The sequence below is a fragment of the Durotheca rogersii genome (genome assembly GCF_024521655.1).
Source record: "Durotheca rogersii strain YMJ 92031201 chromosome Unknown GGS23scaffold_32, whole genome shotgun sequence".
NCBI lineage: Eukaryota > Fungi > Ascomycota > Sordariomycetes > Xylariales > Xylariaceae > Durotheca > Durotheca rogersii.
The window spans coordinates 177438-201651 of record NW_026251263.1 but is presented as its reverse complement, the minus strand read 5'-3'; the positions used below and the strand labels follow the sequence as shown (position 1 = coordinate 201651).

The 24214-nt window shown below is 54.5% G+C and overlaps 9 protein-coding genes across 9 annotated transcripts; 5 read left to right on the top strand and 4 right to left on the bottom strand.

Moving 5' to 3' along the window:
- Positions 1 to 3702: 3702 nt before the first annotated feature.
- GGS23DRAFT_318657 (uncharacterized protein) lies at positions 3703 to 4483 on the bottom strand. The gene is made up of 2 exons (XM_051512867.1): positions 4430 to 4483; positions 3703 to 4307 (listed from the first exon to the last, which is right to left on the bottom strand). The coding sequence occupies exon 2, from the start codon at positions 4154 to 4156 to the stop codon at positions 3773 to 3775; it is 384 nt and encodes a 127-aa protein (XP_051368174.1). The 5' UTR covers positions 4157 to 4307; positions 4430 to 4483; the 3' UTR covers positions 3703 to 3772.
- On the bottom strand, positions 4200 to 4606 carry GGS23DRAFT_600388 (uncharacterized protein; the record flags this gene model as incomplete). Its single annotated transcript, XM_051519058.1, has 2 exons — positions 4200 to 4307; positions 4430 to 4606. 2 exons carry the CDS (start codon positions 4604 to 4606, stop codon positions 4200 to 4202), a joined length of 285 nt encoding a protein of 94 aa, XP_051368173.1.
- A 533-nt stretch (positions 4607 to 5139) lies between these two features.
- On the top strand, positions 5140 to 6771 carry GGS23DRAFT_585518 (uncharacterized protein). The gene is made up of 3 exons (XM_051517383.1): positions 5140 to 5421; positions 5486 to 6560; positions 6662 to 6771. Exons 1-3 carry the CDS (start codon positions 5312 to 5314, stop codon positions 6701 to 6703), a joined length of 1227 nt encoding a protein of 408 aa, XP_051368172.1. The 5' UTR covers positions 5140 to 5311; the 3' UTR covers positions 6704 to 6771.
- GGS23DRAFT_318648 (uncharacterized protein) lies at positions 6289 to 7760 on the top strand. Its single transcript, XM_051512866.1, has one exon. The coding sequence runs from the start codon at positions 6705 to 6707 to the stop codon at positions 7653 to 7655; it is 951 nt and encodes a 316-aa protein (XP_051368171.1). The 5' UTR covers positions 6289 to 6704; the 3' UTR covers positions 7656 to 7760.
- Positions 7761 to 8106: 346 nt separating this feature from the next.
- Positions 8107 to 13659, top strand: GGS23DRAFT_616115 (nacht and tpr domain-containing protein). Its single transcript, XM_051520766.1, has 4 exons — positions 8107 to 8516; positions 8575 to 10197; positions 10254 to 11063; positions 11140 to 13659. The coding sequence occupies exons 1-4, from the start codon at positions 8265 to 8267 to the stop codon at positions 13012 to 13014; spliced, it is 4560 nt and encodes a 1519-aa protein (XP_051368170.1). The 5' UTR covers positions 8107 to 8264; the 3' UTR covers positions 13015 to 13659.
- A 301-nt stretch (positions 13660 to 13960) lies between these two features.
- GGS23DRAFT_600385 (SecY subunit domain-containing protein) lies at positions 13961 to 15589 on the bottom strand (the record flags this gene model as incomplete). The annotated part of the gene is made up of 3 exons (XM_051519057.1): positions 13961 to 14036; positions 14118 to 15462; positions 15580 to 15589. 3 exons carry the CDS (start codon positions 15587 to 15589, stop codon positions 13961 to 13963), a joined length of 1431 nt encoding a protein of 476 aa, XP_051368169.1.
- Positions 15590 to 16524: 935 nt separating this feature from the next.
- Positions 16525 to 17980, top strand: GGS23DRAFT_600384 (tRNA isopentenyltransferase; the record flags this gene model as incomplete). Its single annotated transcript, XM_051519056.1, has 2 exons — positions 16525 to 16596; positions 16661 to 17980. The coding sequence occupies 2 exons, from the start codon at positions 16525 to 16527 to the stop codon at positions 17978 to 17980; spliced, it is 1392 nt and encodes a 463-aa protein (XP_051368168.1).
- A 416-nt stretch (positions 17981 to 18396) lies between these two features.
- Positions 18397 to 20231, top strand: GGS23DRAFT_318515 (uncharacterized protein). Its single transcript, XM_051512864.1, has one exon. The coding sequence runs from the start codon at positions 18489 to 18491 to the stop codon at positions 20046 to 20048; it is 1560 nt and encodes a 519-aa protein (XP_051368167.1). The 5' UTR covers positions 18397 to 18488; the 3' UTR covers positions 20049 to 20231.
- Positions 20232 to 20664: 433 nt separating this feature from the next.
- Positions 20665 to 21496, bottom strand: GGS23DRAFT_616107 (uncharacterized protein; the record flags this gene model as incomplete). The annotated part of the gene is made up of 1 exon (XM_051520765.1): positions 20665 to 21496. A coding segment is annotated over exon 1 (592 nt), but the record flags the coding sequence as incomplete, so codon positions are not given.
- Between the last annotated feature and the right edge of the window lie 2718 nt (positions 21497 to 24214).

Genomic DNA, 24214 nt, shown 5'->3' with positions numbered 1-24214 from the left:
CCTATTCCATTCGGCAGGTAGACAAGTCCTGGGCAGGAGGACGCAGCTCGACTCGTGCCGGTTTGGTGTAACGGGCGCATCGGTATTTGCACCTCTAGGTTCCTACATAATCAGATGAGATATTTGTTTGGTTGCATCTGACCCGATTGCCCAACAACGCGGCAATGGCCGTCCGGGATACGCGTGCCCCCCATAGGTAAGGGGAAGACGAAGAGCGATGACCCAGGCAAAGCCAACAACAGCAGCCGACCGTATCTGCACGCAAATCAGAGGCGGCACGGAGAGGCGCGGGCGACCGCACGCAACGAGCAGACGCAGCGCTCGGAAGCTCGGGTAGCTGGTCGCCTCCGAACCGCGACGGAGCCAAACCGGAGCCAACCCCGGTCTGGCCGCCAAGGTTGACTTGGCTTTCTCTGGTTCACGCACGCGATGCCGGTTTAGAATTCCGCCTCTAGCACGTCCCCGGCGCATACATACATACATACAATTACATGCCTTCGATGGTTGTCTGCGTAGGCACGCGCGATGTGTGCGGGCATTAAGCAGGCCCATACTAGGTACCCCAACGTAGCACATGAACGAACGGGAGAGGCGAAGAGACAAGGTTGGATTCGCCATCTACGCACCGACGTGGTTTGTGGGTGCGCCGGGGAACCTTCGCGGCGGTGTCGTAGAATAATAGGTGGGTAGGCTCCCAACACCTTATAGGTAATCCCGGAGAAATCCATCCCCTCTGCTTACTTAGGTAGGTAGGCGGGGGGATGGATCGGCGTGCTGAGTACGAGATAACAGGGAGCGAGGGAGAGAATACTACACAACGCAATTCTTTCCAATAGATCGCCCCGCGCCGAATCGATGATGCCTACATCCTATATGTAACCTACCTACACACAATACGCACATCGATATAACGTATCTGCCGCACAAGGGGTATGCACCGCACCCCAGCCTGGTGTGCATGGACGGTATCGAAGTTTGCCGGGCTTCCCAGCCTTCTGATGCGGATTGCGCCCCGGTTCCAACTACACGTAGAGAGTCGCCTCGACACACGCTATCCGCCTCTGCAGGCGCCTACACCGTCTATCAATACCTGGCATGCATACGCCCACCGCTATTTACACGTGCCCGCGTAAAGAGACAGAAAGATGACTCCTCTAAACCCAGTGCTTGCTCGCCCCGGCAGTTCGAGCGACGTTTGCGTTTTGTGATTGGCATAAAGCCACAGCCTACTCGACCCCCCCCCCTACCTTTGGGTAACCCGGTGCAGAAGACGACAGACACACTCCCGCGACGGTGCGCATAGCGGCTTGGGCATCTGTGATCAATCAATTCTCATCTGCACACGCGATGCGCCCGGCCATCATCTTCACGCAATAACCATCTTGGTCTTTGGGTGGAGGCAGGGGGGCGGAAGGGGGAAGTACGACAGGCGATTTAATATATCACCCGAATCCTATAAGTGATAGGCGGACCAGATAGCTCTCACGTACTCGCAGTAGGCAACATTAATATCCCTTCTATCTGTGTTTATCTTGTGTGCCCATGCAGGTGTTGTCGTTTTTGCACTACCTACCCCCCAGCGTACCTAGACAACAAGCCTTGCTACTCTACGTCGTGCCCACTTACCTACCTATCACTTCCAAGTAAGGGAGGCAAGCCGCTATGACCGGTAATGGTATTAGCTTCTGCTTACCCTTCTAGAACCCAATATTACCTGTTCTCCATCTTCGTCAACAGCCGCCGCTAGCTGAATGTCTTCCCCAAGCTAATATTACTACGTAGCACGTCTGCCTCGCTTTAGCTTTAGTGCCTTTGCAAATCGAGGTGGGCCCTTCAGCTTGCATCGCAAATCCCAAGACGGATATTAGTACCCGTAGAGGAACATCACATGGCACAACTGTCTATAGGTAGCTGACCTATGGATCTGCCCGTGCAGTCCCCCTTCTGCTCTGTTACGCAACGCTCAGCCGCGTGCTGCATCCCTCTGCCGCGCTCGTAGCACATAGAGCAAACTACAGGATCTACATCCATTGCATCATCCTTATCGAATCCCGCCACGCCTAATGGAAGGGAGAGGGAGGCATCGTTGCGGCATGCAAATGCGAAGCCGCCCTCGTCTTAGCCTTGGACACTACTCTCTCCTCGAGATGTGGTCCAGCTTTCGAACGGGACTCGCTATGAACTGGATCTGTTCGGGCCCGTTAACCAAGGTTTACTCGCGGTGGGAAGACGTCGGCTTCGGACCAGGCGAGTGAGAACCATAGGGCTGTACCACCGTGATAATAACGAACTCTGCAGAACAGGGAACCAAGTCCCGCCGCGATGCCTGTGGGGAATCTCGACCGGGGGGGGAGAAACCCGCCGAACGGTCCGCTAAGCTGTACCAGGTCATCATCGTTACCTCGCGTATGTGCCTGTAGCTTACCGCGTTATTCTTGCGTCCGTATATGCCGTATATGCCGACTTCTTCATTCTTGATCCGTCCGAACCACTTCCCTTACCACCCCCCCCCAATGGCCAACTTCTAGGACACAGACGCCGGCTATCCCACACTCCACGGCCGTCTTCAGAAATACCTATATAGGTATTATACGTGTACCACAACCATCCAACCTGCTCCCAGCCCTTTGCGAGCCAGCTTGCAGTGGGCCAGGTTGTTCGCTCTCTACGTCGCTTCGACACGGCGAGCCCTCTTTCCGTGGCGCGTTGACATGCGGCTCCTCGACCTAGCAGAGGCCTGAGCCCTCCGAGTCCGGATACAGAACAGTAAAGCGGCGAGAGGAGCTGCCGGTACCCTGCCTTCGAAGCCGTCTTACATACATGGCGAGCCGGCAGCAGCTGGGGTCACTTCCCCCGGAGCAGTGCATATGAGGAGTCGGCTACGAGGGCTATTCTCCCATGCAAGTTCTCCACGGACCCAACATTCGACAGTCTTGCAATGTATCCGTGCGGCCGAGGACTGCCATTCAGAATTCTCGTCTACCCAAGGCCTCTTTTTAGTCGTACTATGGTCAAGCCACCTGCCGCATCGTTAAAGAGAATACATACCTAATATAACTCCCTGATATTGCCTTGTCTCCATACCACATTACGATGGGCTGCAGGCAGCCGCCGCCACGAGAGACCGTTGTGAGGGGCCTAGACTCGAGCTTTGAAATCATCTCGGTCTGATTTGCTGTGCGGTATGCAGCGGATCGAGCGGCCCTTTTCAACTTCCCTCCCGTCCCCCCTTTACTCCAACGCCCGAAGTCGACATGTCTCGGCCATGCATAGTTACGCAAGAGCCCACAGCTGATCGGTCATGAGGCAGAACATCTAGCCATGTTCAACCTTGCGTGGCGCTTACGACGGGTTTCGACTTCGGGCGTGCTAACCCGTTTCTCGGATACCGTCACTTACGCCGCCGGACTCCTGGAGCAGAACCCGTGCGGGTGATACAGAGATTATGTGTCGTGATACAATCATGCTCTCACCGGGGACTGTAGACCTCCTCGCCCCCCATTTGGAGATGCAGCCTTATACCGCGTCATACGCGATGCACGCTCAATTTCCCAACGTGGTCCTGGGCCCGTCTGGAGCCGGGACGCTGGGAAAGGATAACACAGCGACTAATGGCGTCTTGGACTCTGCCAAAGAACTCGTCTCCTAGGTATATGTGTGACCGCTATGAGGTCTGGTAGCTCATATGCGATCCGGGGATGAAATGCGTGAATATGGCCATTCTCTCGCCGTACTACCTCGAAGTGACACTAATATTACATGCTCCTTGCTTCTATACAGTACCCGAAGCATCAGACGTCCGAGTGGTTGCAAGTTGTGTTACCCCAGAAAGGTCCGCATTGCCAGGCATAACTTGGCGTGTGGCCTTAGGTAATATAGGTGATCCCGAGATGGGGTAAGTGAATGTGCTAGATAGAGACGGACCCGCGGTTGGAAGGGCGCTGCGAGCACAGCGGCGGGACTGCGCGATGCATTGCCGTTGAGATAGATCTCCCGGGTGATGCTTTCTCTCTCGGAAGCTGATCTTATATAGCGATTCACGGCCCTTAATACACGCTTCGATCGTAGTAGGTAAGGCGGCCGAGGACCTTGGCTCGTAAATGGGTCTCCCAAAATCACGAAGGACGACGCGGCGATGCACTCGATTTGGTGGCATGGGTTCATTGCCAGGCTTGATCGGAGATACTAAACGCGATCGCTTAGCCGGGGCGGTCACGGCGCCAGTGAGTAGTAGAGTATCTTTTTTGACCTGTAATGCTGTCTTGCAAGATGCCGAGGGTGTCGAGCCCCTCCGGCGCGGCTAGATACTGCAGGCGGTATTAGTTAATAGAAGCTTTCCTAATATCCAACCCCTTCCAGATGCCCACGTAAACATCGTCCATCCTGCCGTCCGGAAGAGGGACTGTTTCGTAGTATTAGTAACACTTACCTCTACGTAGCGTACGTCTTTAATATCGGACAGTTCTCCAAAGGAGTCACCTTCGTTATCGCGCTCAAGGTCCTGCCACGAATCCTTGATCACGAGGGTAATAAACGGACTTCGTTCCGGGCGGGCCCTCCGGCACGTCGCCGCCCGTCCCCAGATATTACAGCGCGCCCGTTGCATGACTTGGTTGATGATAATACGTCCCAATGCGCCGTTCCGTTCTATCTCGATATGCCGCTGATCATCTGGATCGTTTTCATTGATGTTAAATCGCGCCGAAGCGATGGCACCGAGTCGATCGAATTCCTACGCGCGCATAAGAGGCCCGCAAGGGGTGGAGGTTAAGACAAAGCTACGCGTATCCTGGGTAGGAAGCACTTCTCTCACGTTTCTCCCAATATCCTTCCATGCTAAAGAGTTGCAGTCTATCTTTGGATTGCTCTTGAGCTTGCTAGGCGCGAGAATCTAGGACTAGTGTGCGATGCGGCTTATAGAGCCGGAGTCCAGCTTACGCTTCGCCGTAGAGCCCCCGAGTGGCATGTATGGCTCTGCCACTAGACTTCGTATTGTAATATTGATTAGGGTCCGGAAAAATATGGACACCCGTCCCGGCTTTTCTACTTGTCTTGCTGACAGGCTTGGGTCTCTACATAGCCTCACTCTACATTCGCCTTGAATAAATACTCTTCTCCGTCATTATTAATACAACGTGTCGGGTTTCGTTGTGGCTGTGCGAGCAACGTTTTGAGGGGCATGGAGGGGATCGCCTGTGCCTAATGTGCCCAAGTTGATCTCATTTAATACCTGCCAAACTTCCCGTCGCCTGGTCATTTCGTGTCTATATATAATGTCCATATACCCTCGGGCGGCTAGTTCCCAACCAAGATGAGTTTTGGATTTAGCGTCGGCGATTTCCTGACAACAGTCCAACTCGCTAAAAAGGTCAGAAGGGAGTTTGTGGATGCTCCGACTCAATTCCAAGCTATATCTGACGAGTATGAACTCTTAAGCGAAATTTGGGTGCTCCGAGTTTGTCGGTGACTTACGTTAACATAATAGGGCACGAAATCTTTCCATCGTTCTCGACGATATCGAAATTGAACTATCCAGCCCCCGGGTTTCTAGCAAACAGAAAGCCGACCTGAAGGACATTTGCAAGAGTTGCCGCCGTGTTTTTGAAGACATCCGAAAGACATTGGACAAGTATAGATGCCTAGAGTCAAGTCCAAAACGCACCAGAGACGCCGCGAAGAAATTATGGAAGCGAGTAAACTGGGAACCCGAGGATATTTGCGACCTCAGGAGACGAGTTATCTTGAATATTGAACTCTTGAATGCATGGAGGCAGAAAGTCATCCATGATGGGGTGGTGCAGTTGGTGCAGTTGGTGAAGAGACAAAAGGATCAGCGGCGTCAGGATGTCCTCAAGTGGCTCTCGCCACTCGACTATGCTTCCCAACAGGCTGACTTCCTAAGTCGAAGGCAGCCGGGGACTGGAAAATGGTTTCTCGAATCGCCGGAATACAAGGTATGGGTGGAAGAAGGCCGTAAAACTCTGTTCTGCCCGGGGATTCCTGGCGCAGGAAAGACAATCCTCACTTCAGCCGTAATTGATGACCTCATGTCTCGGTTGCGTAACGACCCGACTATCGGTATGGCGTATATCTACTTCAACTTTCGAGAAAGCAAAGAGAAGACTGGAATCGACCTAATCTTGAGTTTGCTTCGGCAACTCGCCCAGTGGCAGACGCCTCTCCCAAGCGCCGTCCAGGACATGTATGATCGACAACAAAACAACAAAACGCGACCGTCAATGGACGAGGCTTCGCAATCATTAAGATCCGTTGCCAGTCTCTATACGAGAGTATTCGTCGTCGTGGATGCGCTTGATGAGTGCGAATCGTCGAGTTCCTGCCGAGACAGTTTTCTGTCAACAATATTTCACTTGCAGAGACACCAAAGAGTTAACATTATGGCGACGTCGAGGTTTATTCCTTTAATTGTGAGAGAATTCAAAGAGAGTATGATGGTGAAGATCCGTGCAAACGAGGAGGATGTGAAAATATACGTACGGCACCGTATCAGAGAGCTACGAGACTTCGTTCAACGCAATCCGCAGTTACAAGAGGAGATCGTAAGCGTCATTTCGGAAGCAGTGGACGGAATATAAGGTTTTTTTTTATGGCAGCGGTTACAGAGACGGGACACCCTTGGCTAATATTAATACTGGCTTAGGTTCCTGCTGGCACAGTTGCATTTGGATATCCTTCGTGCTAAAATGACACCGAAAGCGATCCGTGCCACGTTAGAGGACCTTCGAAACCGAAGCCAACGGCCAGGCGGAGACGAGAAAAGCCAACTTCTCACGGACACGTACGAGAAAGTCATGGAGAGGATCGCCGGACAGTTGCCGGACATGAAAGACCTTGCAATGGATGTTCTATCGTGGATTAGTTGGTCTGAACCCACAATACACGCCTCCTCCCTCCAAAAACTGCTTGCAGCAGAAAGCGGCAAGTCCGAGATCGACGAAGACAACATGCCGGATACTCGCGACACAGTATCCGTCTGCGCCGGATTGGTCACTATCGACGGGGAAAGTGGTATTATCCGCTTGGCTCACTACACCACGCAAACGTACCTGGAGCATACCCGGGACCGGTGGTTTCCGGAAAGCCTCTTCAAGATCACCAAGGTCTGTATTTCACTCCTCTCCTTTCGATGTTTTCCAGGTGAGCACACCAGATCGTGGTTGGGTCTTTGCGATCAGATGCAACCGAGTCTTTCCCCAGGCTCTGTCATCTCTCGAACCAATTCCCTTGTTTCCCTCTCCCAAAGTTTCCAACGAGCTGCCTTCTTTCTTGTCTATGCTCTATCCGACCCAGAGATGGGGCATGCATTGGCTTTTAAGCAATTTACCGTTGTGATAGCCTTATGGCTACACCAAGACGTGAAGCGGCTACTTGAGGACCTGAGGAATGGCGTGAATAATAGACATGATTCACGAGGTGATCAGGACCAAGAGCAGCCACTACGTGTCGTAGAGGAGTACCATTCCATCATGGACGGACTGCTATACTCGGATGCAGGCGATGTTGAGCTTATACCTGCCAACCAAGCAGGAGACTGTCTGGTTGAAAGAAGGGGGTTTAAGGAGGACTTACGTTCAAGGTTTTTTTATGATTGGGGCAAGGACATTGATGAGATTGTTTCACTTAGGTGGTATTAGATATTAGACAGTTATCACGGCGACGAATAGACCTATCACATACATACCTACTTGTATAATGCTGTCCAGATACCTGGCACTCATATGCGACCTGCTGCTCTCCTGCGCGATTCCGCCAACCAACAGCCCCTATTCCTGCGGCGGTTACTGACCAGACGCTGGTGGCAGTATTACCTACCCCTCTGATCCGCGGGTGAGGGAGTAGGGGGTATGCTAAGCAATAACGGTGGCCTGCGTCACCGCCACCCGCTCATCTTCCGCTCCTTTCCCGATCTGCTACCCTTGCGCAATCGTCTGCTCCCCGGCCTTCGCATGTGTCGCGTAGAGAATTGTCGCTTAGGAATACGACTCTGGTGGCTCCTTGGGCCACTTAGCTTACCTAAGCAGGATGGGCACCTATATTATAGGTAGGTATAGGCAGGTATGCCAGCCGGGCCTCCACTCTCATTTCTGTCCTTCTAGTTGGCGAGTCGGCCCATGCAGGGCCTTCTCCGACACCTCCCGTTGCATGCTCCACGCGCCACCCGTCGGCCGGCACGTCGCTTGGAACCAGCTACGTGACAGGATCCCTGAGGTATCGCGGGACGTCGAGAGAGCGGGACGGGAGACATGGCGCACAAGTTGGAGGCGATGTGGCAGAATGCCGCAGACAACTTCCTGAAGAAGACCGGAAAGTCCATACGCAAGAACCCGCCCACCACACTGGAATCCTGTGTTGCCGCCGTCGAGCGCAGCCGGCTTTTAGGTCTACGGGAGCCCGAAGCGGAATCCAACGCCGATAAGGCGACCGCCTGGGGCATGTACGTGATAAAATGTCTCCAGGTGTTTGGCGGGATAACCTCGCAGGCGGCCGACATGGCGGTATGGATCCAGCACAGATTTGTGCCGTAATTCACGATGGACGCTGAGACTATCGCAGTTCCCCGCCTCGAGCATGTGCTTCAACGCGATTTCGCTGCTCCTCGATATCCCGCAGGAGATTCACGAATTCCATACCGCCGTGAATGGGCTGTTCGAGGCCATTGGTCCTACGTTGAGCCACTTCAAGATGTACGACCAGATGGAGCAATTCGACAACCTCGACTCTGAGCTGCTACTGGCCATACAGGAGATGATGATCTGCTTCGTCGACATCTGCGCATTGTCCATCGTGCTCCGAGAGTCGACTTCGTTCCGAACGAAGCTCAAGATAAAAGCCAAGCTTCTTCTGCTCAAGGATGACTCGGGCGTCCGGGACCAGCTGAATCGGTTGAAAACCCTCTCGCAGTCGCACAGCCAAGTACAAGGAACTCAGATCTTGAAACTTGCTGCCGACTCCAACAGTCAGCTCAAACGGTTGCTCGACAGGGCAGACCGCACAGAGCAAGCCATCTTAGAGACTCATGCTAATATCACCATCTTGAAGGACTCGGATGACGAGCGCAAGAGAGAGGAAGGCAGCAGAAACCGTTTAAGAATGATTAACGAAAAGCTCGGGATAAGCACCAAAGTAGAGGAACCATCGACCAATGCAGGCGACGAACTTTGGAAAGCGGCCGCGAGCGGGACGGGAGAATGGATTTGGCACCAGCCCGAGTTCCAAAAATGGGCTGACGGTGTAGATTCCAATAGAAGTAATATACTCTTTCTCTCCGGCGGTCCCAACACTGGCAAGACTTTCCTCACGTCCGTCATCCTCCATCAGCTCCGGGGGAAATGCCAGTACGGGGGCGTGCAATCGTCTCGAATACTGATTGGAAGCTACTTCTTCTCCTCAAATAAGAAAGGAAGTGGTAAAGATGACGAAAATTGGAAGCCCCTCCATACGGCCATCAAGGCCATGGCCTGCCAACTAGCAGAGCAAGACAGTGCGTTTGAGAAGGCTTTGTCCGAAGTTCTTGGCAAGGAAGAGGTCAGCGATGTTTTTTTGAAGGACGCTACCTGTGCAAAGCTCTGGGAACTACTTGGCGTTGGCTCACCGCGGGGACGGGCAACGCACTACCTCCTCTTCGATGGGTTGGCTGACCTAGGGGTTCGTGCTAGAGAAGCGGTGGGGCAATTGATGGACATCATCAGGGACATAGATCAAACCAAGCCTTCCGTTCGAGTTCTTGTGTCTATGAGGCCGGACTCACTAGAGCCACGACCGCACTTCCGCCATCTGGAGATCAACGTTGAGCAACACAACGGGAGTGACCTCAGAGGGTACGTCGACGACACTCTGAAGAAGATGGACATACTGCAGGAATCCGACGATGACTCGACGAGAATAAGGGAGAGCGTTCTCAAAAAGCTCTCCACTCAGATGAGGGGGAACTACTACAAGGTCAATACCGCCTTGGAAAGCCTCCGCAACATCGTTGATAACGATGGTACCGAGGAACAAGTAGAAAGAGTGCTCGAAGCCTCCCGCGAAGACCAGAATGCGATACTCCAAGCCCAAATCAACGAATTACAACTCGCGTTGGGCCCACAAGATATCTGCGAGCTCAACGAGCTTCTTAAATGGGCCATATTTGTCAAGTTTAACAATCTTACTGTTGAGCTATTGAAGGCTGCTCTAGTAAGTCCACACCGAAACCGAAACCCCTTTCCGACTCCGGCTCACTCCAGAATAAGTTTCTCCGGTTCCGCAAGCATTCCATACAACCACTCGGGAAGAAAATGAGGACAAAGTACGCCAAAATCTTTAATGTTTCCGACGATGGATCTGTCGAAGTCGTCGATGGTATGGCGGCTTGCTTGATAAAGCCGAGGACAGAACCTCGGAATATGGATGAGACCCCGAGGTTCTCAGCTACGATTACTATCACAAAAGGTGATCGTACAAGCGTCCAGTCATTCTTCTGGAAGCTAGCCAACGAAATCAACAGATATGACCTGGACGACGATACCGGCACTAAGAATACCGCAAAAGAGAATATCCAGGTCAATGAGTTCGAAGCCCATCTCACTATCGTCAGGCGCATACTCCAGCTTATTTCGGAAGATCCAAACCCCAAAACAGAAGCTCTCGGCCTATACGCGCTGAGCTTTCTTCCCGATCATCTGAACGACCTTAAGAATTTAGAGACGCCGAATGGGCCCGATATACTGAAGGCCTCGGAGAAGCGCGAGATTGGAGATGGGCTAATCAGACTGTTTCTAAACACCAGAGGCATCGAGAAGCACTGGGACATTTGCAAATGGGTGATGTGGTTCGGCGACAAGCGCGAAATTGGCATATTCCTGAAGTGGCTAGGCGACAAATCCGTCACAGGCCATCTCGGACCACGCGATAGCCAATGGGTTAAGGATGTGGCAAGAGACAAGAAGCCAGAGCGCCTGGTACTTTTGGACATCATGAAGATGTTGGCTAAGCGCTGGTTACGGGACGATTCTTGGAGAGCACCCAAGGTCTTCCGATGGCTCCATGGTTATCTCACAATGGTATGCCCTCGTGCTACCCCTCCCCCCATTTCAAGGACGCCGTTAGATGTTTTGAATGCGGGCTGATATAACGCAGATCGGTTTCGATGATGATGGCGGTCGCCCAAATACAGGCCGAGGTACCGCCCCGAGCGATGATGCCGCCCAGAACTCAGGTTCAGAGGAGGTGACTGTTACTATGGTAGAAGATTGGTGTCGGAAACATGCCTTGAAAGAGGCAGTGCCCGATTCCCTCTGGTATCAACGATTAGGCGATACATATTATCACAGAGACGAATCTGATTTGGCCATCAGTTCGTACCAGAAGGCCATCGAACTCAGCAGTCAGGATCCATCGGGTGACGAGGGGCTTACGATCAGCCTGGGGGGTAACCCGGGCAACTCAAGGAGCACCCAAGCGGACGCGACAGCAGGATTGGCAAAGAACGACATGCCACAAAACAAGACAAGGCTTATCAGCATCTACCTCCGGCTTTCTGAGTGGCACTATCAACTTCATCAACCGGAACCTGCAATCAAGTACGTGAATCAAGTCCTCGACTTGATGCCAAGCCAGGCAGAAGCCCTGTACCGGCTTCTCAGGAGTTGCTTGATGAACGGCCACAACGAGGGCTACGCAAAGGTCTGGCACCGGCTCACTAACGGCCCTGACGATAAGCGCAAGCCAGGCTCCCTAACCGAAATCCTCCAACAACTCATAGCGGATGACGCCTCCGATGAGTTGATCATGAGGTTGTTCTCCTTCGTGTCTGCCGAATCCGGCGATTCCCTGTTTCTTCTCGAGGAGATAAAAGTCGCCATCGCTCTTGCCCAATCGCAGGGGCAATCGTATGTCAAGGCCGGACTACTGTTGTACGAGGGCGCCGCCCGACACTATTTCCAAGACGACACCGTGCTCGGCGACGCCGATATTGGTTCGTGGAATCGGTGCCTTGAGAGCTGCAGTGGGTTTACAGGATTTACGCGTTCTTGGCCCGGGCCGCAAGCGACAAGGCTCATCAGCGCTTACCACTTCGACCGCGCTCGAGCCGAGACGAACCCGTCCGGCAGGGAAAAGCACATCCGCGACCTCAGGACGTTTGTCGGTAACGATTTGCCGTTCATCTTGTCCCCGGCCAAGACGTATCTGGCTTCCTTCTACGTCCTCAGCGAAGCGCGGAGCCGGGGCGAGGACGTGCTTCAGGGGATCATGAGCTCCGGGCTGGACGCGCTATCCGACGACGTGAGCGAAAACGACCGGGAAGGGTACGGCATCGCCGCCGCGGTCTTGCTGAGTTGCAGGGATGACCTCAACGCCCTGTCCGCGTTCTCGCACCTCTTGTGCAAGCCGCCCGGGCCCGACGTTCTCGGCTGGCTGCTGGATTTCGACTCGGAGGCGGCCCAGCACGCCAGCCGCGACGTCCAAGCGGCGGTGCGGGCGCAGTTCCGCGGGCCGCAGCTCCTGTCCGAGCAGCTCGGATTCGCGCTGGGGCACGTAGACGGCCTCCTGTCCTCGTCGGCGCCGAGCGGCGACGGCGCGGGCGGCGCGGGCGCCGCCCAGGGGCTCGAGGAGGTCCGGGCTCGGCTCCGCCAGCTGGCAAAGGCCGAACCCGGGCTCCGCGTGCAGAGCGGCTGCGACGGGCCGTGCGAGCGGAAGTGGGACTTTGAGAACCCCGTGTACGCGTGCCGGTACTGCCTCGACACCATCTTCTGCGGCGAGTGCCTGCAGAGGGTGCGGCGCGGCGACAAGATATTCACGTTCCGCGGGCTCGCGTGCAACGCGACGCACGACTGGCTGTGCCTGCCGCGCCGCGAGAAGCAGGAGTGGATCGAGTGCCTGATGGGGAACGTGCGGGTCGGCGGCCGGCTCGAGGGCGGCGTCCGCGTCGGCGGCGAGCTCGCCAGCGTCTCCGAGTGGCTGGGCACCCTGCGGCGCAAATGGGGGGCGGGAAACGCGGACGAGTCGGACTGAGGCCGACGCGGGATGGGCTGGCAATGCGTCGCGGAAGCGCGCTGAGTGTTGTCGAAAGACGGCGTTCGCGGGGATCGACGCTGCCCCCCCCCGAGGCAGACGAATCCCGCTACATACTTATAACCACGAGTATCATCTGCTCCTGTACGTAATCCTTTGTAGCCCGGTGCCTCCTGCGTAAACGCACACATGCACACCACATACGTCTCTCACCAGAGCAACTCGAGCCTTGCAGAGTGTAGAGGCAACTAGATCTGTTGCCTACGTACCTACGTCCAAGCTGGTTGTGGAATCAGCTCACGTCCGTGACGCTCTACGCACACCGGCTATCCGAATGTCCCAGGGATTGGAATCTAGTGCCGGGAGGATCTCGCGCCAAGCAGCAGGGTTCTCTGCGTTGCGTTGTCCCTATGGGTAGACTTGCAGCATTGGCGTCGTGCTGCCTAGCTAACCCTTCCCAAGGGACGTAACTAACTAGTTTCCAAGACAGACGACTAACATTCTCTCCTCACCCTACCCGACGATCTCAGGCGCTGAACGGGAACATAGATACGGAAGAGTGTCCGCCTTTCACTCTCTAAAGGGAGCCTCCACGACGCGTATTCCCGACAGGAGAAGCCGTAGGGAGAATTCTATAGTATGTAACAATGATCTGTCGTGTTTTCATAACTCCCGCGTGGCTTTTTCGTTGTACGTAGACTAATACACTCTGCGTCCTGGAGCTCCCCTCAACGAGGGGTCCATGGCAGAGAAGCGCTTCAGCCCACCGTTGATGGCTTTTTTTTTTCCAAGCTCCGCCGCCCCGGTGAGAACCCACATGTGACTTTTCTCTTTTTGAAAAATATTCCTTTGGTATTACACGCGGCGCGGAACAACGGTGCACCCGAAAATGTCGCGCAGCAGCCAATGAGTAGGATTTCCCATCTATGAAGTTGAGCGACTGATTTTACCCCATAATCATCCCCTTCATGCCTCCTAGCTCGCCCTCCTTGGCTGCGATCTCGAAGTACCCGTAGATGATGCTGATTCAGAATGCGTATTAGCAAGAGAAAGAAAAATCTCGTCGCGCCCGTTACCTATGGCGGGAAGGAAATTGAACTTACGTAACGGCTAGAAGTGTACCGGTGCCGGAGCCTAGAGCTCCCATGAGGTCGCTGGCAACAGAAAGCGCGCCGATGCACGCGCCACCGAAGGCGGCGGCCGTAGGGATGATGCGCTTCAGCTCCTTGTACATGCTCTGATCACGGTGGCCCGCCATGACGAGACCCGACTCCTTCAGCTGCTTGGCAACGTCACGCGGGCTCGAGCCAGAGACTTCGATCCAGGTCTTAGAGAAGATGGCGCATGCGGTAAGCATATAGGCAATATATACGACAGTGTGGATGGGATCGAGGAGAGCGTCGCGGAAGTTGAGCGGGGGGGACATGTAGTAGACGAGTCCGGAGACGGCCGAAAGCTGAGAGGATCCGTCCTTGGCCTCCCAGACGCCGAACATGCGGACGAGGAGGTTCTCCGAGAAGCGAGAGTACAGCATCTGGCTGATGAGGAAGATGTTGGAGGACAGAGCAGATTGCAACATGATGGGCATGTTAGAGGTGTAGAAGAGGCGGACGGGGTACGAGCCGCGAGCGCCTCGCTGGCGGTTAGACTTGACAGGAATCTCGACGCGGAAGCCCTGGAGGTAGATGACGGCAGCGAAGATAGCTAGAGTGGCGAGCAGGTTCATGATGTTGGGTAGGTTCTGGCGGTAGAAGGCTTCCTGGAGAGCACGCTGCTTGTTGGGCCAGGTCATCAGGAGGTGGAAGAGAGCAATGACGGCGCCTTCGAATTCGGGACCGCGGCCGGTGTTGATAGAGGTAGGGGAGAAGGCCTTCCACATGATGGATTCGCAGATGTTGGTCGCGATGAACAGGGAAATACCGCTTCCCAGCCCATAGCCCTTCTGTAGCAGCTCATCGAGGAGGATGACAATCATGCCTGCCACGACGAGCTGCAGAATAAGGAGGAAGACGATGCCGGCACCCAGGTCGGAGGGGCGACCATAGAGGCCAGTAAAGACGTAGACAGTGGCGGTGCCAGCGGAGAGGATGAAAGCGAAAAGCTTCTGGGCCGTCTGGTAGAGTTCACGATCGGACTTGAGGTCAAGGTTGACATCGATCATGTGGGTGCCAGCGAGGAGCTGGAAGACCATGCCGGAAGAGATGATCGGCGTAATACCCAATTCCATCAAGGTTCCCCGGTTACTCGCCATCATCATTCTCAGCCAGTATAGGGGATCCGAGGTGTCGGAGGATACGATGCCGTACAGAGGCATCTGGCTCATGACCAAGAAGATCAGCAGCGTCAGACCGGTCCACATCAACTTCTGATTGAACGGGACCTTGGTCTCCGGCTGCTGAACCTCGGGCAAGAAAGCCACAAAGGGTTTAACGAGATCGAGGAACCGCACTGATGGGGCCAAGTTAGCTGCTTTCGGGACTCAATGGCGGCGACTCGGTCGCGTCGCAAGCCCCCAGAGGACCGAGGGCGAAGCGCGGGAAGGCCAGGCAGATGAGGGAGACTCACGGCTACTCATGGTGGCGGCGTGCGAGAAATAGGAAAGATTATAGGGAGAAAGGAGAAGAAATAAAGGAAAAAAGGGTGAAGCGAAGCGACGAAAGGCCCTCGTTGATATAAGGGTCGTCGCGATGGGGTTCTGTCGGGGGAAAAGAAGGAGAGGATTTAGTAAGTCGCGAGATAAATCTGGCATCAAAAATCCCCCCAAATTGAACTATGTGTCCATAATGCGACGGAGCGGAGTTAGGTAAGCATCCCTCATCCGCGCATGCCCACGTGACCTCTCACCTGTCGGTCGGAGCAATGCATATGCACGGGTATTTGGTACCTAGGTGGGTAGGTACCTCTATGGAAGTTATGGTACCTATGTACGTACAGATCCCGATTTCTAATATACCTAGGTACCTACCCACCGATGTACTTTAGGTAGCATTAGGCCCGACACATACCTGCCAGAGCACGAGGGGAACGAAGTCGAAAGGTACCTCTCAGGGCAAGTACCTGCTATACGTAGGTACCTAGAGCAGTGTAGGGGGGACTTATTATATTTAGGTAGGTACCTGTAAGAGGTAAGACTAGGATTAGTACCGGGTACCTATGAGTACACGTAAAGTCGCCGAGTCCCGCTGTAAGCGGGCACAGCCACACCCAACCTTGGCCGAGGTGCGGCTTGCTGGTTAGATAGAATATCTCCAGTGGCTTTGCGATGCTCTTTGAACAACCTTTGAATATTTTTGTCGTTGTCCCGAGAAGACTGGGGGCATTCACCTAAGTCTTTTCTCATCATTCTCGTGCCGAGCCACATTTCCCCTTGCGTAATAACTAGAGAAGCATGCATTTTCTCTTCTCCATACGACCTACGGGCTATCCGATCGTCTCCACCGATGAGATCGTTCCTGGCCTATGATACGGAGACAGCAAATCGTGCACTTTCTCGGTAGGAATGTGCGGAGGATGGCCACCGCGGGTCCTCCTCGAGAGCCCCTCGTGGCTATCTTTGGTACGACCGGCACGGGAAAATCAGACGTTGGTTTCCTCCCGACGAAGAGCCCGCTCTCTACCGTCCTGCTCGGGCTAATGTCGGTCGTAGCTTGCCGTAGACTTGGCGCGCCGGTTTAACGGCGAAATCATCAATGCCGATGCCATGCAGATGTACAAGGGCCTGCCAGTCATCACGAACCAGCTTCCTGTGGAAGAGCGTCGGGGCGTTCCGCATCATCTGCTGGCAACGATCGATCCCCGTGAGCCGACCTGGGACGCCGATATCTTTGCGCGCGAGGCCGCCAGGCTTATTTGCGAGATCCGAAGCAGAGGAAAGCTCCCCATCGTGGTCGGAGGAACTCATTACTACATCCATGCTCTGCTTTTTGAGGACAGCATTCTCGGCTCGCTGTACGAGGAAGAGGCCTCGCCAGCACAACCCGACGAAGAGCACCTAACACAGTTTTCTATCCTAAACGCACCTACAGATCTAATGCTGAAACGCCTTCGAGAGGTGGATCCTGCCATGGCGGATCGATGGCACCCCGGAGATCGACGCAAGATCAGGCGATCTCTGCAGATATTCCTCTCTACCGGCAAACGAGCGTCAGATATATACGCCGAGCAGAAGCAGGCCAGAGCCGCACCGGATCCGGAGAAAGACCCCTGGCAGGCACTAATGTTCTGGGTGCATACGGACCCCGAAGTGTTACAGTCGCGTCTCGATAAGAGAGTGGACAAGATGATCGAGAGAGGACTCATAGCCGAGGTGAGAGCCCTGCATAACAGTCGGAAAGCTCGATCCGAGCAAGGCGAGGTCGTCAACCTTACCCGAGGGATCTGGCAGTCCATCGGGTATAGACAGATGGAGCCTTTCCTCGACTCCGAAGAGGACGGTGCGAGTCCAGAGGAGAGGACCCGACGGAAAGAAGCCGGACTTGAAAGAATCAGGACCGGGACACGACAATACGCAAGACATCAGCTGCGATGGATCCGACACAAGACCATCAACATGCTCCGAGATCACGATGCATTGGACTATCTATTTCTACTAAACAGCTCCAATGTCGACAGCTTCTCGGCTGACGTACTCGAGCCAGCGGCGCGGCTCTTGCGAACATTTCTCAGTGGGCAACCCTTACCTGACCCAGCCGAAGTGTCCAGTAGAGCCGGCGAGGTCCTAGCGGCCTTCAGGGCGAGTAGCAGCCCCGAACAGCTTACGTTGAAGGTTGAGACATGCAATACGTGTGGAGTTTCTGTCAGCTCGGCAGATCAGTGGCAGAAGCATTTGAAGGGGCGAAGACACCAACGGGGCATCCGCAAAACAAAGAGAACGTCGCTGATCCCTCTGGCCCCCAGGCATACGTCTCTTGAGTTGTATTCGGCGGTGTCTTTCCCTCCAGACGGCTCCCCCGACACCGACCGATAGGGCCGGCTCCGGCACGCACAACCCTGGGAACAATACCTACACCCTGGTATATGAGACATGGCACAGGGCGGGATAGATGCACCCGTATACTTGTATTTGAATTCCCCTCCACCTCTCTCTCGATATACGTCCGCATGCCCACAGCTCCCATAGTGCGTATAGCCCATGGTTGGAATGTCCCGGGGCAAATAAACCGTGCCTACTATTTGGCGTCAGGGGCAAATCCTTCTCTTTATTGGTGTATAATTCCGTTAAGTGAATAGCTCGGTTAATGGGATCATTCCTCCAGCAGCCCGCTCCACCGTTTGATTGGGTGCCAGACATCTTTGTCGGATGCGTCCGATGGATCGATCCGGTCGACCGTCCACTTACGTAATCGGAATTTTCACTATCGCAATCGGATCCACCAAGCCCGAGTCCTCTTTTTCATCCTCTCCCTCGTCGTCTCTCTCGTCCCCTTATATTCGCTGGCGCTCGCCAGCTACTTCTTCCTCTGCAGTTGGCCACCATGTTCAAGGGTCTCCACGCATACTCGAGCGTGCCCTCCCTTGGCCGCTATCTTCATCGGGCGTCGCCGGTGATATGGGGTAGACGCACAGCCCCGATAGCCCCGAGACATCAGCTGAAAAATGTTCTTCAAGGTCCCCGTTGTTACAGCGGCGGCGAGCAGCTCTCTTCCCTCCCCCCTTCGCCATCACCTTCTCCCTCGCCAGAGCCGACGGAACGGCTTAATTCCAGCCAACCCGACTCTAGCCCGCCTAGCCATGGTAGCGGTCTCCCCGATTTCACCGTAAATACCACCATTCTCCTCACCCATTCGCAAAAGGACGACCCTGTCCTCCTGGATCGCCACTGGTTGCGCGATTCGTGCACCTGCGACAAATGCGTGGACCCCGACTCGGGCCAGAAGAATTTCTGCACTTTGGACGTGCCCCTCGACCTTCCCGTCGGGAGTACGCGTAAGACCGAGGACGGCGGGTTGGAGGTGAGCTGGGAGAACGATTTTCTCACCTCCGGCACCCATGTCTCTCGTTACTCGCCCGCCAAAGTCGCATCCTTCTTCAAACCAGGCCACGCCTTTGCTCCGTTCACGTTACCCTTCTTAACTCTGTGGGACAGGGCAGCCATGGAGCGTGACCGTCCCGTCATCGACTACAATGACTGGATGGCCAGCGAGCAAGGGTTCCTCTCCGGCCTGTACCACCTTCATACCCACGGACTGCTTTTCTTACGTAACGTACCCCCGTCCGAAGAGTCGGTCATCACCATTGCCAACAAGATCGGGCATACACAGGAGACCTTCTACGGCAAGAGCTGGGACGTGCGCTCGAAACCGCACGCGGAAAACATCGCCTACACTAGCTCCTTTCTCGGTCTGCACCAGGATATGTTGTACCTGCGGGATCCGCCCCGCATCCAGCTCCTACATTGCATCGAAAACTCGTGCGAGGGCGGCGAGTCTATCTTCACCGACAGCTACAGGGCCGGTTTTCTCATGGGCATCGGCCCTCCAGCCTTGGCAAACATCCTTAAACATAAGTGGCTCAAGTACCACTACAAGAAGCAGGGGAACTGGTACGAATTCTCGCGCCCAATCCTGACGACCTCCTATAAGGTCTACTGGTCGCCGCCCTTCCAGGACAGCAACCAGAGGCTCGAATTTACGAAGAATGGCATCAAGATGTACCGGAAATGGCTTGAGGCGACGGCCAAGATGCGGCAGCTGTTAGAAGATGAGCAGTGGGTGTACGAGTACAAGTTGCAGCCAGGCGAGTGCGTCCTGTTCGACAATCTACGCGTCCTGCACGGGCGGCGACGGTTTTCGGCGGAGAGCGGGAGCCGGTGGCTCAAGGGCACGTACATCGGGATAGATACGTACAGAAGTAAGCTCGTGACGCTGGCGCCGCAGCTGGTGGCGATCCAGAAGGAGGGCCAGATGTCGACAGAAGAGTGGGTGAACTACTACCAGGACAAGTACAAGGTGTGGGAGAGAAGCATCGGCGACGTGGGGAAGCTGTCGAAAAGCAGGTTCAGTTATAGGAACGCCAGCGAAGGAGGCGAGGTTTAAGAAGGCAGGCCCTAACGAGGAGAGGAAAAGAGGGCTGACTGTCGTGGGGAAAGGGAACCCGAATTGTATATCACTTGCTCGGTTAGAGACACATCGCGTTGTTGAGCGCGACGGGCAGATAATCTCTGGCGTCTGGGCTCGAGCCTCTAGGTCGCGGGCTTGCTCGACAGAGAAAACAGAGATCATGTACCTACTTACTAGGGTATCTGTGAGCAGAAATCTAGACGAGCCGTGCCCGGTGGTTACTGGTGCCTCTGGCCTGGTAGAAACAGCGTAGTGTAGTTAGACAGGTATGAGGCTACGCTAACAATAACACCCAGCTTTCCGTCCCCAGATCATTCGAGCGCTGGCGAGGCTCGTCAATGATTAGGTACCCCTCATCGTCAGACCCACATAGGGAGATACGTCCCGGTTCTCCCTTTCCTCCGTTTCCTTTCCATCCACGCAGTCCCCTGCCTTTCCCCTAATCCATGAGTTTACTCCCCCTCCCTCCCCTCTCTTGCTATTACCCTTTTTTGTTTTTTTCATCCACATTCTAGTCCCCTTTCTCCCTTTCTCACACTCCTCGTCTCTTTCTCCTAAACGGAAAAAAAAGGTTGGGGGGGAGGGGAAGAGACTAGACAGCCCGTGCGGCGCCGCCCGGCGCCGCCTCGGCGGAGATCTCGCGGTCGGCCAGGACTATGCTGTCGGTGACGGCGCAGCGCGCCCAGGGGGGCAGCCGCGGCCACATGCGCCCGACGTGGCCGAGCACGACGAGCCGCATCTGCTGGCGCGACTTGCCGGGCAGCTCGGCCCGCAGCCACGTGCCGAGCGCCGGGTCGATCGCGCCGAGCGCCGCCACCGCCGGGAACAGCGACTCCGGGATCACGACGAGCGGCGCCCCGGGAGCTGGCGGGCCGCGGAATGCCGGCGCGCGGGCTGCCGCGGCGAAAAATGCTGCAGCGAGATCTGCGCGCCGCTCCCGGCCCCGGCGCCGCGGGTGCGGGGGCGGGGGCGGCGCGTCCGGGTTCATGGTAGCAGTGCGACGGTAGTAATAGTTTTACAGGCGACTCTGCCTCTCGGCGAGCGCCGGCAGGTCGTGCATGGCGTGCGCGGTTGGGCTGGGCTGGGCTTCTGGAGTCAGAGGGTTGGGCAGACCCCTTTTTTATAGATAGGCTGTTATTACTCCCCTTCACGGTGCCGTGAAGGACTCCCGGGCGAGCTGGCATGGTCGCTCCGAGTCACTGCCCCGACGTGAGTCGGTGCGAAATCGATGGTCGAAGTTCGTGATGGCGCGTTCGCTGGTGTTGGACGTACACGCGCGGATTCGGCTCATGCGTGCGCCTGCGATCCAGGTCTGGGTATCACGCATGTGTGAAGTGCCGGTAGCGTAGAGGGGCAGGCGTATAGTTAGCCTCGCGGTTAGCTTACCTGAGAATCATCCCAATTCCTAGAGGTGTAACCCCTTGAATCTAATATGGTGCGTGGGATGATGAACTGCGTAGCCTTTCGGCGTTCCGAATACAAAACCAGGCTGTATATTCGGGGATCGAGTAGGGTATGGGTTTTAGTGGTTGGCATTCAAGTCTCCCGGAACATGTGGGAAGGCTGAGATCCACACCTAAGTGCATCGTGGCAGCACAGCAGGATCTAATCATACAAGACAGTAGGAGACATGGCCATCGCGTGTACCGCGGTGTTTCCCCCTTTTGCCTGCCCCCGTGAGGGTGAAGCCTCGGCGCCTACGCACCTCCCCCTACATCCGGCTCATCCCCGTTTTCTAGTCTTAGGTTTGGTTAGGTTGCCGAGCTCGCGCTCGGCATTCGCAGTATTCCTCTTAGCCACCTCTAACGCGTGCGTAGCCTCGCGAAGCATCCGCTCCCACTGCAGCTTGCGGGCGGTGATCTCCCTGACGGCGCGCTCTGTCTCCGCTTCCGCTACTCGCGCCTCCTCCAGCGCTTGGAGTAGCTGCGCCCTGCGTTCTTCTTCCATGGTTCTGTGATCGGTAGCAGTGAGTTTCCTGTCTCGTCGATTGTGAGGTCTGCGCCCTAGGTTAGTTCTGAGAGCGTAAGGATGAAGGGGGTTGGGCAGGCTGACCCCACGCCTGGAGGAAGTAGATACGAGCCTTTAATTCTTGATCCGACCAGAAAAGGTTGAACGGATTTCAAGAAATTGGCAGGGGGGTCCTTTTTAGGGAATGGGGGGGGACGCAAGCTGAAAATTTATCACAGTAGACTTTTCTACGTGTCAGCGTTGAATGTTGTAATAGGAGCGTTGTGATGGAAAGGGTGCTAGGGGCCGTAAGGAGCCCCTTATAAGGGATAAGAACCGAGGGAATGCTCTGGACCGTGATTCACGTAAATTTCAGTAGAAATAAACAACCTCTGACTCGTCCCTGCTTATGGGAGATATCGTTAACCTCCTCGGCGATAACAGATCTCTGACCAACAGCAATGGACTATGGAAGTGCGGGCCACACCCATATCTCCAAGACCGTTTCTACACCAACAATCAAAACGAGAAAAGCTGTTGTTCAAAATTTGGTTAGCCTTCAACGCCGTATGAGTCGCCTGCTAGTAGTAGAGCTATTCCCTAAATAGTTTCAAGATGGACCTCACCGACGACCCTCGGTTACCTGTTATTACTTCCTGTTTCTGGTCAAATTGTCTGTTTCTTGTTTTGTTGCTTTCCTCTTGTTTTCCTTAGACCACAGCAGCCGCCCTGATCTTCCGCAAGTAGCCGCCCTCCAGCTGGCTACAGCAAGTTACAGCTGACGCAACAATTGTTACCGCTGCTGATGACTGTCGTTAACGCTAAGTTGCGGTCGTCGGCGACTGTTGCCGTTTCGTAGGAGACCTTACGGTAGGGCAGTTCCTTTGGAGCAGTTCCTATCCGAAGGGTTTCCCCGTCTTGGCTCATATCCATCCGTCCATGGCAGAGGTTTTTATAACAAGGCGATGAAGATATGCAAACTTCGCGCTGTCTAATAACTCCAATACGGATTTTCCAAGCTGCGACATCAAGATAGCCCTGCCTCAGGTTGATTGATTCGAAAAACATGTGGAATTTTTGTATTGGCCACGTCACATTACGTTCTAGCGATGCGTGTTGAAGAATTTCTATTATTGTTCTTGTTTCCGAAATGGTTCGCAGACCCTGTCCTCACCACCATAATCCTGCCGTTCCTCTCTCTTGTAATTGACTCCGCCCCACCAACCATCATTGGCCACCGGTTTTCTCGTTGCTGTTCCCGCTATCTGCCACAATTTCTTGGAGCCGTTCCGAGGCCTCTATAACCTCAGGAGGTGGGCTGATGGGATCTCGTACAGGTCCGGGAGGCTTGGGTGTGCTCGGGGGGTCGTTGTTATCCGTAGCTTTGCCTCCATCCTGTTGAGGCGGGGTTTTCGGGGCCTCTTGCTTAGAAACGGTATCCGACATTTGCGCTTGCCAACTTGTTCAGATGGGAGGCAGAGAAGGCAAACCGGGCTGTGTTTGGTGATTAAGTGGTATTATATCGCGGATACGTTGTTTCTGAAGTGGATAATGCTGAGAAGGTAACGATGGGGATGTAAATATACGGATAGATAGGAGCTGCTACATTTTAATGGAGGGAGGGAGGCCTCTGATATATATATAACCGCTGGCTCTGTTTGCCCTGCAATGTTGCCACGTTTGGTGGTTTATATCCCCGGTGATTCAGGGCCGTTACTCTTTCCGAATGATATGTAGAGCTTACACGGTAACAGATCACGGATCTACGAAATCTAAAATACTGACTGTCTGTCTTTCTGATTGTAAGTTGTTACAATGTACCTAGGTAGCAACCCCAGCTACTTGACGCACTTTTTGGGCCAAACCACAGAGTCGTCTAGCACAACTCCGGGATTGATTGCTTGGTCGATATGCCAGATGCCTAGATAAACATGGGGTAACCGTAGCTAATATCGATAAAGATCGCCGAGGGCGTAGGTAGACTAGAACTTCACGGAAAGGGAGTATGGCTTGCTTCTTTTAGCGATCAGTCAAGAGACTTTTCAACTAGGCTCCCAAGTTGTGAACCTTGGAGAATTCAAATAGCTAATATCTCGGGGCGTCCCCATCGTTATCCATGGCTAACGAAAGTGTAATGTTGGGGAACTACCCGAGTCTGTCTCCGTCTTTAACGTCCATCTCTGTGCACCATTGCG

Coding starts and splice junctions, on each gene's coding strand:
- GGS23DRAFT_318657 (XM_051512867.1), bottom strand. CDS start 4,156: ATGCCACCAAATCGAGTGCATCGCCGCGTCGTCCTTCGTGATTTTGGG.
- GGS23DRAFT_585518 (XM_051517383.1), top strand. CDS start 5,312: ATGAGTTTTGGATTTAGCGTCGGCGATTTCCTGACAACAGTCCAACTC. Junction 5,422..5,485: donor TTCCAAGCTATATCTGACGA/GTATGAACTCTT, acceptor TTAACATAATAG/GGCACGAAATCTTTCCATCG. Junction 6,561..6,661: donor CGCAGTTACAAGAGGAGATC/GTAAGCGTCATT, acceptor ATACTGGCTTAG/GTTCCTGCTGGCACAGTTGC.
- GGS23DRAFT_318648 (XM_051512866.1), top strand. CDS start 6,705: ATGACACCGAAAGCGATCCGTGCCACGTTAGAGGACCTTCGAAACCGA.
- GGS23DRAFT_616115 (XM_051520766.1), top strand. CDS start 8,265: ATGGCGCACAAGTTGGAGGCGATGTGGCAGAATGCCGCAGACAACTTC. Junction 8,517..8,574: donor CGCAGGCGGCCGACATGGCG/GTATGGATCCAG, acceptor AGACTATCGCAG/TTCCCCGCCTCGAGCATGTG. Junction 10,198..10,253: donor AGCTATTGAAGGCTGCTCTA/GTAAGTCCACAC, acceptor CTCCAGAATAAG/TTTCTCCGGTTCCGCAAGCA.
- GGS23DRAFT_318515 (XM_051512864.1), top strand. CDS start 18,489: ATGTTCAAGGGTCTCCACGCATACTCGAGCGTGCCCTCCCTTGGCCGC.